The sequence below is a fragment of the Schistocerca cancellata genome, chromosome 4 (assembly GCF_023864275.1).
Source record: "Schistocerca cancellata isolate TAMUIC-IGC-003103 chromosome 4, iqSchCanc2.1, whole genome shotgun sequence".
NCBI classification, from domain to species: domain Eukaryota; kingdom Metazoa; phylum Arthropoda; class Insecta; order Orthoptera; family Acrididae; genus Schistocerca; species Schistocerca cancellata.
In genome coordinates, this window is record NC_064629.1 from 843,595,297 (window position 1) to 843,607,413 (window position 12,117).

General features: G+C 37.7%; 1 protein-coding gene across 2 annotated transcripts in view; it reads left to right on the forward strand.

The window, feature by feature from the left end:
- LOC126184950 (talin-1) overlaps positions 1-12,117 on the forward strand; it is a 272,457-nt gene that overhangs the window by 137,934 nt on the left and 122,406 nt on the right. For both annotated transcript variants that reach the window (XM_049927624.1, XM_049927625.1), the window contains exons 3-8: positions 8,463-8,622; positions 8,782-8,879; positions 8,983-9,112; positions 9,218-9,382; positions 10,235-10,505; positions 10,668-10,836. In XM_049927624.1, coding sequence (XP_049783581.1) covers positions 8,487-8,622; positions 8,782-8,879; positions 8,983-9,112; positions 9,218-9,382; positions 10,235-10,505; positions 10,668-10,836 — 969 coding nt within the window. In that variant the 5' untranslated portion in view covers positions 8,463-8,486. The remainder of the gene's footprint in view (positions 1-8,462; positions 8,623-8,781; positions 8,880-8,982; positions 9,113-9,217; positions 9,383-10,234; positions 10,506-10,667; positions 10,837-12,117) is intronic.

Here is a 12,117-nt window from a genome sequence, read left to right on the forward strand (position 1 = left end):
GTCTTTAGGTTTTCGGGCGAATCTCTCGCAGGGAACATCAGTCTGCGAATTGTCACATAGTTTTCAATTGTGAAATGAGTATTATCATTTAATTTTCGTCTCTAAATTCAATAGTACATGCAACAGTTCCCTTAAGATGGTGTTATTTTAAAATCTTATTTTGTTTGCGTTAATTGGCTGCCGATTTACAAACCGAGATAACAGAAATCTTCCAGTATTTTAAGAACTGCGTTTTTGTTAATGCTTCCATCGCTGTTGGCTAGTAAAACAACATAACTGAAATATCATGTGTCGGCACTGCTTCGTAGAATACTAATGCCTGTAGTGCGTAGACAGCTGGCCGTATATAGGTCTAAAAGAGAAAATTTAAGCTGAGATATCGAGGCAACTCCCGAACTTTCAGGTTTCATCAGCAGGGTTAATTATAAGTGGATAAAGAATAGAAACGGTACGGTAGGGGTGCCGCGCGGGGAATGGATGACTGGAGCTGTTGCACGTTTCTGCTACACTGGTGTTCGCGCCACAGGCTCCGCTCCGGGAGGCGTGTACCAATGGTAAGTCTGCCGTCGTCGCTTAGCAGCTGGCTCTTCCTCCCGCGCTTCCTCACTCCGATGCTTTCTGACTCTAGCGTTGCTCCTTCTCGAATTTCCTCGCGCGTGGCATCTACAAGTAAAGATCTCACTTCCTCCGTCAAACTGCTACTTAAAGGGAGGGAAATGTTTGGGACGGAAGTATCTGTTCAGTATTAGATCTGTTTAATGAATGTATACTCGTAAAGTAATGGATGGAACTCTGTCGGCTCGTAGCATTTTTTAGTTGTAATTTGCTGGCTTTAAGGGTCAGGTAGGTTCTGAGGGATCGGAAGCAGGTTTTACGTCGCAGATACGGTTCTGCATTTCAGTGACGTTTGTGCATTGCGAATACACGATTGCTACTAATAATCACCTATTTTGCTTTTTAGGTTGCCTTAAGGGTATTTTGCTTTAAAAAGAGCGTCTAATTTTTATCCAGGATGATGATGTGCGACCCCGAACGGAGAAATATTCGCGTTTTTGAGTTTGTCTCCCTGTTTTGCATTTAGTTGATCATGGTTTAGGAGATGCAGAAATATGAAGAAAGTCAGCATTTCCTGACCATCGGGTCTTGAAAAAGTTTGATGGTTGTACGACATGCAGATTGTGCAGTGACTTTGATAGTATTTATAGACCTATGCTCGACTAGGTATGCTATAATACTGTGTTTTCATTTGCTGCGGAGCTACTGAAGTATTCGGTAAATTTCGACCGGAATGATTCCGGTTTTTGTAATCCCGTATTCACGATTTGTGGCCTACCACGTCGGCGGGAATCATAGCTGTTAAGTGATTTAAAAAGTTTCTAGTAGAATGCGGGAATAATAGGTTTTTGCAGATACGTCCGCTGTACTGCTAACAAATTTTCTCCTTTGTTGATTTAAGGATAGATTCTTATTAAAAACAGAAAATTTATGTAAGTGTACTTGCAGCCACATTGCTTTGCACACATTTGTATACCTTAATTTAATATCGGCACGCCGCTCTCTTGAGTCATTTTACACTTGACACCAGCTTGAATAGTTTCCTAACTTGAAGGGCACTGTACATTGACGCTCGGTTGCGGTTGTCTGCCATTCTGATTGTAAATGAGGATTAAAACAAATAAAAAAAATATTTTTTAAATATTCTTGTGGTCTACCCCCTAACGAGAAAAATATGCTGGTGCCTTCTGGTGAAGTTTTAACATTAACACGTTGGACATTTGTACGTAAAGGAAGAACTTTGTTATGAACACTCAATTACTAGTCGCATCGTGCCAAAAATATGTTAGATATAAGAGTGGTGATCGAACCTATGGGGCAGTATTGGAATGCTCTAGTCTCTTACTTCGCGACGTTACCGTCTCAAATAACATTGTTGATGAACGTTAGAAGTAGATAACGCCTGTGATCGCGTTCTGAAGGCGTCTGCTAATTGTTAGCTTATTCTGCCTCTGCTGTAGATGGAGTGCACGAGGCACCGTGCTCTTCTGGGGACTTGGGAAAGAGCGGAGCTGATGGAACGGGCGCGCTGCCCGTATTAAAAAGAAGCTCTGTGCCCAGCGCTCGGCCGCCAACAGTCACTTGTCGCGCTGCCCACGCAAACACGTTTCATTAATTCCCAAAAAACACCATCACATGTAAATACATTATTAGCAGAGTTAGCGGCAGATCCGTGTTACGAAACTCGCTGGAGTGCTGTAAAAGCTGCGTAAAGTTTTAAAACAAAATGTTGTTCGTTTGATAGTGCATTGCAACAAATCGAAAGCGATAACTGTCGAGCCGAAGCATATCGAATAATTTTCTTTCATCACACTGGTTTAGTTTGATGCATACATTGCAGTATATTCACGTATTGGTTCTGCAGCATCTCGTTAGCCAAACCTCGCAGTAACGCATCTGTAACCAGCTCCAAGAGAAAAAACTCGCCACCTGTAGAGCTGGAGTGCCATCTTAGCAACCGTTTTTTCCGCCGGTGGTGATATTAAAATTTAAGGAAGCATCTCGCTTTCAATGGTGAACATATGCGACACGGGACTTAGTTTACGAAGTCTAACATTTTATTTTTTTTATTTTACTTTTTTTTTACGGAAAAATAATTTTGTGCCTTAGTGATGTCTCGCAGTGACGGAAGAAGTGTTGTCGAAGTGGTACGAGAACCTTTCCGCGATACTGAAAGCGACGTTTTCCAAAAATTTTCATCGCTAAGCTTCCATGGCTACATTATTAACGAAAAAGTTATACTGTACTTTAAATATGAAATGAAAGTGATATTTTCAGTGGTTGATCGCAATCATTTTGAACAAATGTTGTCGATACTTCTGGTCGATCCTCGAACGACTATGCCATATGATTCATTCTTCTGCAGTGACAGTTGGCGTCTTGTTATGGCCTGAGATTCGTTGAGATCCTCATTAATGTCCACTACATCGAACTTCTTAAGAGTTGGGAATTTTATTAGGACATTTCGCCGTCAGCAGGTAGAGTCTACATTTCATTCCGTGTCAGATTATAGCCTGGAATTGTGAAGGCTGACATATCTACTGCAGGCTTGTGATGCTTTCGTTTTTTAAATGAACAGCAATTGAAAATAAACATTTTTATCCGACAGTTCAAAAATGTTTCGCGTTAAGCATGGTGAGTCTGTCGGAAGTACGATGCAAGTTTCTTTTTTTATTATTACGCTACGCACAATAATACGAAAACTGCTGCAATGTTGAAATGTATTGGGTATTCTGGTAGCTTTCGGACATTCATGCATGTGGGAGGAAGTAAGTTTCTCTGATCAGCTTGTTTGCATATTCGTCAACTCGAAGGATGATATGAACACCACACAACGTTGTACTTTGTTAGATGTATGCTGTTGCCTTCCTCTGCTCTGTCCAGCCAGTTACAGTGGGACACACAGTTTAATATGGAATCCAAACCAAGCCACACCCAGAACAAAAAATTAAAACCGCATAATCGTTTTAAGGAATAAAAACATTTGAAATAAAAGCCTTTGATTGAAATTTTTTTGTGGGACTTGCAGAAATAACACAAAAATAACACGATCTCTTGTCAGTTACTCCTCTATCTCTCAAAGGAAAATATGATGCTGAAACCTGTTCAAATAATTAAACAGTTATTAGTCCGTGGCTGGAAACAAAAGGTTCTGGGAATGACATTTGAACGTATCTACAGAAGACTACACATGTTTATAGATTGAGATTAGGAGTACATCTGTTGATCAGCTAGGACAAACTGGCATTCTGTGTAGACAGAAGAAGTTGACCTTAGCTGTCTGATAGACTGAAACAGGTCTGTAAAATGAATAGAGAAGAGCACTTCATTAGGTAGACAGTTGGGATGAAAAATGCTTTGCTTAAAGATAAGATGTTTAACTTACCAGAAAGTGTAGTACGCTGTTCCTTGCATCTTTCTTAAGCAGAGCATGTATGTATGGTATCTTATTATACAACGCTGTATTGTTTACAAGAGAATGGATTATGTATGTTAGATTTCCATAATTGCAAGAAAGGAAAATATTATAGTACAGCAGTTTACTTTGGAGTTTGAGGTTAGTCCTCTCATGATTGCTTTGCACTTCAGGTACCAAAGACTCTCTTCACAGTCAAAAAATGTGATCTGTAAGGTTGGCAAGTATTTTTATGATGCTTAGTATGTAATAAATATTTGTATTAGTAATTCACACTGAAAACTCATTCTTGTGGATATAATATTGGGCTGTGGTAGTGATTAGATTCTGTTTTCCGTAGCTTACACAATTCTTACGAAGTATTTAAAACTGCAGCGATCAACTGATATGATGTACATAATTTCACACTAGGTGTAACACTCCATTTCACATGTAAGCAACTGTGAATAGAAATGATATTTACAATCATTTTGGCATTTCTTAGCAGCAGGAAACAAGGAGTTGTTTGTTGAAATGTATATTGACAGTTTCAATGAAAAAGACCACAGTTAAGACAAACATAGAATTTCTCAAAAACATCTCATCTTTGCAATCAAGGTTTCCAGTGATTTTAGTAGGATAATTAAAATGATTGGGGTGTGGCCCTTTAATGAAGGGGAACCATTTTTTTTCTGGGTGTCATTATACATGAGTGGGACTGTGATTTCTCAAATTTCATCACTGGGAATACAACAGTAACAAAAAACAAAACATAAAAATGGTACCGATGTCACTGCCATTATTTTGTAATATCAGTACTGCAGTAAGATCTTACCAAAATCCTGCAGTTTTTTATCATAGCAGAAGTCAGTGCAGCCCATTATTTTTTTCATGTTTTACTGGTTAATTAGCTAGTGTTTGAAATGATATCTGAATGTTAAATACTTCTGCAGTTGAACCATTATAGTTGCTGGGATCTCACTCGAAATCATTAGGAACACAACACTGTGCATTTAGTATGCAGAAGTAGGTGAAACAGAAATGAAGTGTAACAAAGGAAATGGATCCCAGAAACTCTACTCTAGAAAGATCATTTGGACGTTGAAATATCAGGGATTCTCTCTCTCTCTCTCTCTCTCTCTCTCTCTCTCTCTCTCTCTCTCTCTCTCTCTCTCCCCCCCCCTCCCTCCCTCCCTCTCCCCCCCCCCCTCCCTCCCTAACCCCCTCCCTCCATCCCCCTCCTTTTCTTATACAACATTTAGAGTTGAATTGTCACCACAGTAGATAATGATATATTATTGCTAGAGAAGAAAATTCTTTCTGATGGCGTGCAAATTTATTTATTTAAGGCCTTTGCTTACAGCTACTGATTGGAGAATTGTACCGGAATTCATTGTTGTCATATTAAGTCCTGTCATGAACAAAAGTCACTTACATCGCAATCAGCACAGAAACCAAGTCACCCGTGAAGAGGCTTGTGATTCTCACAAGATGTACATAAGTTTGGGAATTTTGTTCATGTATATTTATTTATAGAGGTACATTTGAGTCAGTTCCATTCTCAATTACTAAAACGCAATATGTGTATGTGAAAATTCAACAGAAGACCATAATGTTACACATAATCCTGAATTTATAAAATGGTCAGCACCTGCAATAACAGCTTCTACATGTTATGGGAGATGTTTATTGTGTTCTGGAGCTGTTGCCTGTCAGGTTACTTTTATTCAAGTATATATTTTGCCACTTGACTTGGTGCCACAAGGGGACCTATTGAAAATATATTCTAATTTAAATATGTCCCAGGAATATTTCATAACACGTTGTCACAAAAAAAGTGACATGATAAATGATGTATAGAAGTAACAGAATAGCTCTGGAGAAATTACTGTTGTTCTGGTCAAAAACTCATTGTAATAGCAGCAGAAATGTTGATTTTGCACTATTGTTTGACATGGCAATACAGTTGTTATAATTTTGTTCAAGTTTGTTTCACCAATGAAGAACAATTCTGAATCTAAACTGTCTTCACAGCTAGCCACATTCATTTAATTTCCCATTCATGGGAAAGCATACAGGAAGCTTCCCCTGGTATAAGGTGGATCAGTACTGTGATGATCTGTGATGAAAGCTACAGACTTTAAAAAGTAATTACTTTTTTTATCCCTGGAATCGCATATTTTGTGTAGTAGCTAAAGGTGTTTAATTGTTTATTGATATAGACAAATCTGCTAACTAGCCAGAGAACTTTTGGTAGTAAATTTGGAACTACACCATAAATTGATTTACGTTGGTAAAAGCCATCCATTTTCAAATACTGTATGTAACTTACATGCAAAACTAAGTACTATCCAATTTGTAGATCTTATGAAATTCTTAGACAGTTAGAATATTGTACTCAACACAAATAAGGCATGCCAAATAATAAAATCTCACAGTTATTGGATATTATGTTTTTCTCGGTGACTATTGTGAAGCTGCATCTACAGATATCTTTTAAATGTGTATATGCTGCCTCTAATGAGTTTTGTTCAGCTTATACTTTTCCAAGTAAACATTGTTTTCTCATATGTTGTTTTTGTTGTTGTTTGCCATGGTTTTCTTTGTACCTAGTTAGTAGGGTTTGTAGTTTCTCTGTAATAACTGTAAGACGTGAACACAGTAATAACTGATAGGTTCTTGGATGACTAATTTACCATTAAGTAGCAGATCATTTGGCATCTCGTTTGAGTCTATCATTATTGATGTTGAATGCTTTCAGTTCCCTACATCATATTCAGAACTGTGCAATAAGAATTGTCATACCATCTTTGACTACTGGTCCTCCACATGTACCCAACAGATTCTCATTTAATTTGCCCAAGCACCTATGTAATATTTTCATATAGGCCATACTCAATAAGGACTCCAAATGCTGGAACAGTTTTCTACAGTTGGTCAGTGTACCATCTTTTACGATGCATTTTCCTTTCCTGTTATGATACTTTCCTCTAGACAACCGTGTGGTACAGTGCCTAGTGCCATTCAGATATCTAGAAAGATGGGTTGTACCTGTTCACTGGCATCTACTGACTTTTAGATATTGTATACGAATAAAGCAAGCTGTGTAAAATGTAAACTTTCGCAACTGGAAATGTCACAATTAATAAAATGTTCTGGGTTATTATGCCGTTGTCGAATGGATTTCACCTTAAAACCCAACGTTTTGTCCCTATCTGTGGAGGACACTTTCAAGGGGGATTGTAGCTTCTTTGAATGTCCCATTCACACAGTAGCAAGCCATGGTGTGAATTGGACATTCAAAGAAGCTGCGATGCCCTTTGAAAATGTCCTCCACGGATGGGGATGAAATGTTGGGTTTTCGGGTGAAATCCATTCAACCACAGGATAATAGCCCTAACATTTTATTAATTGAAAGCAAGCTGTGTTTCCCAGGGGTATTTTTTTTTCCTGAATCCATGCTGATTCTTTGACAGAAGCTCCTTTTCCTCCAGGAATTATTAATGTTTGAGCTTGGAATATGCTCTAGAATTCTGCAACAGACAGACACTAGTGATAATTTGTCACAGTAAAGAAATTAGTTTATTGGAGTACAGTCACACAAAATATTGTTGTGTGTTGACCGAATACAAAGTTTCTGGAGAAAAGCGTAATGAGATATGACATAAATGGAACAGACACCTAAGAGGTTTATCCAAAGGGTTGTAGGTTAAAGAAATATGCAATTTCATCACTATCTCTACCCCCTCCCCATATAGTTGTTGAGGGAAAAAGAATATAAATTTGAGTGTCCTTAAGTGTGTATTATAAATGCTTATTTACAGTAGAAAAAGTTGTCAGCAATCTTCTCTTTAAGGAAACCTTCTTGTTATGAATGTTTAAAGTTTATGTGAATATCACTTTTGCTATAGTGCCTACCTTCAGTTTCCTTCATTGTACAGCTATGATCATTGTGGGAATAAATAATATATTTTCTCACTCATTATGTAGTGACTTGTTACATGAATGAATGAGTAGCTGCCTCGTCTGTGGTCTTACAAAACCCCAGGAAACAACAGAAATATAATAGTGATGCATAATGCTCACCCCCTCCCCCTCTCCCATTGATGTCTTTCCAATGTAACTTAACCTGCCATCTGCCTTCCTTGTAGTTCGAATAGTGTGGTCATATGACTTGAAATTCCTCTGGGTAGAAACCTGAATAGATACTTGAGGGTCAGTCATGTCAGTGATCACTAATCAAAGAGTACTGAATCGTTTCACTGATTTATATGTATGAAAATAAATAGTAGTGTGATATAATGTTGACTATTTTAATTGTGCTGCTGTTGACAATATGTGCTTACAAAGTATTTACCTTGAACTGTCATTAAACATCCCATTGCAGTAGGTCTAAGGGTATTTAGTGATGAAATTAATTTACGTGCTGTGATGGTCAATTTCACTGATATTTTCATAATTAATGAATGTTGTTTTAAGTCTAAATAAATTGATTCACAATTACTCTTTGCAGAGGGAACACTCGAGTGAGGAGACCATGGCCACACTATCACTGCGAATCAGCATTGTCGACAAAAATGTTACGAAGACTATGCAATTTGACCCAACAACTACAGTTTATGATGCCTGCCGGATAATAAGGGAAAAAATATCTGAAGCCAACCAAGGGCAGCGTAAGTGTTACACAACATTTATGTATACGAGTAAGTTTTGTGATGTTAGTCAACTAGGTAACTACAGCCTAGAAATTGGCGGCTGACGTTTCAACAGAAAAAAAGTATAAAAATGTAATTTACACCACATGTGTAATTCTGCATATTGTCGTTTTTCAGCAAAAGATTACGGTCTTTTCTTAGCAGATGAAGATGCTAAGAAGGGAGTGTGGTTGGAACCGGGAAGAAACTTGGAGTATTATATTTTGAGGAATGGTGTAAGTTGATGACAATTAAGAGTTATTAGTTACTAATAGTATGAAACATAATGTCTGGTGATGCAATTTGTTCTTATGAATCTTTCTATATTAATTTCTACAGGATCTGTTAGAATATCGAAAGAAGTTACGAACTCTTCGTGTCAGGATGCTGGATGGTACAGTGAAGACATTACTGGTGGATGACAGCCAACCAGTAGTGAATTTAATGGTTGTTATTTGCACAAAGATTGGTAACTATTGATGTTTTTACAAGATAACATTACTTAGCTCTACACAATCTTTGTTTGCAACTTACTGCTTAAAACCCCTTCAAAAAAGAATCATTGTAATTTCAGGAATTACCAATCATGATGAATACAGTCTTGTTAGAGAGAACCAGGAGGAAGAGCTAGAAAATAAACCAAATTTCGGAACCCTTACTTTGAAACGAAAGAAAGAGGAAAAGGAACGCGATGCCAAAATGGACCAACTGAGGAAGAAGCTTAAAACAGATGATGAAGGTCTCTGCAGATATTAATAACTGAGATTTTACAGTAAAATGGTAACATCAACTTCTCTTCTAGTTTAGGGTGTCCATTTCATTTTTATTAAAAAAAAAGGGTCATTTGAAAAAGCTTGGGAAAAAAACCGGGACAGTTAAGGGGAAAAAATGGGGCACAAGTTGTATTGAGAAAATTTAGTGGACATAGTTTTCCGTTGCATTGTGGTCTCAGATGATTGCAAATGACATTTTCAATTATTTTGCTGCACTTTCGACTTACTGTTCACTTTATGTATTTTATCAAGAAGTGCATTTTTTTTTTAACATTCATGCAATGTTTCTTTGTCTTAATGTCATTTCCAGTGTCAGACCTACCACAATGTCCAGTACCAAAGTTTGATTTACACAACTTACATTCTACAGTTTCTCCACTTCCAATGATAAAAGTAAACTCACTTTTTTATATTACTGTTAAAATTAATTTTCTTTTTGGCGTGAGATGAAACAATGAACATGTAACGGTAATACCAACAGTGCAAAACGTTTATGGCAAATAAACAAAAGTTGTAAAAGTGGCATTATGTACAATAAATTGCAATTGTAGTCAAGTGAAATCACAAAAAAGTGGGACATTTGAGCATCCCCCAAAAAGCTATCGGGTTGTGGATTTTTGAGGAAAAAGGGGAACTGTCTCAGGAAATGTGAGACAATGGACACCCTGTTCTAGTTTGATGAAATATATTTTATGCTGTTCATTGTCATAATTTTTACATTACAACATAGAACTAGCTAACTTCATATATTTTATGTTATGTTGGTGTGCATTAATTTAATATCCTTCCCTAAAATGTGATTTGGTATTATGTTGTAGTGAACTGGATTGATCCTTCTAAAACACTTCGTGAACAAGGTATTGACGAAGGTGAAACTGTCCTCCTGCGACGTAAGTTCTTTTTCTCAGATCAAAATATTGATTCGAGAGATCCAGTACAATTGAACCTTTTATATGTCCAAGCAAGAGATGCAATGTTGGACGGAACACACCCTGTGACACAAGATAAAGCATGTGAGTTTGCTGGTATTCAGTGTCAAATACAGTTCGGTGATCATAATGAGAATAGGCATCGTCCAGGATTTCTTGAGTGAGTATATACTGTATGAAATTATGTTATTACTGCTTTACTGCAACATTTTTAACTAGTAGTTTAAGAGAATTGTGCAGTAATTATATTACACAGAATTATTTTAAAGTTTATTTATTGCAAGTGTTCTGTGACATTAATTTCTTTTTTTTTTACTTACAGTTTGAAAGAATTTTTACCACAGTCATATGTTAAAGTTAAAGGTATTGAAAAGAAGGTTTTCTCTGAACACAAGAAACACATTGGATTATCTGAACTTGATGCTAAAGTGCTATACACTAAAACAGCTCGTTCTCTTCCCACTTATGGTGTAACATTCTTCCTTGTAAAGGTAAGTTTTCTAAGAGCTACCATGTGCAAGTAAATATGGTTGGTTGGTCTAAGTCAAGAACAAATCTGCATCCAGTTTTATATTCTGTTGAATTTCTGTGAATTTCAACAGTGCATACGAAATAGTTCCTGTCATCAAAAACATCTCATAGTACTGTCTACATCTACATCCATACTCCGCAAGCCACCTGACGGTGTGTGGCGGAGCGTACCCTGAGTACCTTTATCGGTTCCCCTTCTATTCCAGTCTCGTATTGTTTGTGGAAAGGAGGATTGTCGGTATGCTTCTGTGTGGGCTGTAATCTCTCTGATTTTATCCTCATGGTCTCATCGTGAGATATACGTAGGAGGGAGCAATATACTGCTTGACTCTTCAGTGAAGGTATGTTCTCGAAACTTTAACAAAAGCCCGTACCGAGCTACTGAGCGTCTCTCCTGCAGAGTCTTCCACCGGAGTTTATCTATCATCTCCGTAACGCTTTCGTGATTACTAAATGATCCTGTAACGAAGCGCGCTTCTCTCTGTTGGATCCTCTCTATCTCTTCTATTAACCCTATCTGATACGGATCCCACACTGCTGAGCAGTATTCAAGCAGTGGGCGAACAAGTGTACTGTAACCTACTTCCTTTGTTTTCGGATTGCATTTCCTTAGGATTCTTCCAATGAATCTCAGTCTGGCATCTGCTTTACCGACAATCAACATTATATGATCATTCCATTTTAAATCACTCCTAATGCGTACTCCCAGATAATTTATAGAATTAACTGCTTCCAGTTGCTGACCTGCTATTTTGTAGCTAAATGATAAGGGATCTATCTTTCTATGTATTTGCAGCACATTGCACTTGTCTACATTGAAATTCAATTGCCATTCTCTGCACCATGCGTCAATTCGCTGCAGATCCTCCTGCATTTCAGTACAATTTTCCATTGTTACAACCTCTCGATACACCACAGCATCATCTGCAAAAAGCCTCAGTGAACTTCCGATGTCATCCACCAGGTCATTTATGTATATTGTGAATAGCAACAGTCCTATGACACTCCCCTGCGGCACACCTGAAATCACTTTTACTTCGGAAGACTTCTCTCCATTGAGAATGACATGCTGCATTCTGTTATCTAGGAACTCCTCAATCCAATCACACAATAGGTCTGATAGTCCATATGCTCTTACTTTGTTCGTTAAATGACTGTGAGGAACTGTATCGAACACCTTGCGGAAATCAAGGAACATTGCATCTACCTGTGAACCCGTGTCTATGGCCCTCTGAGTCTCG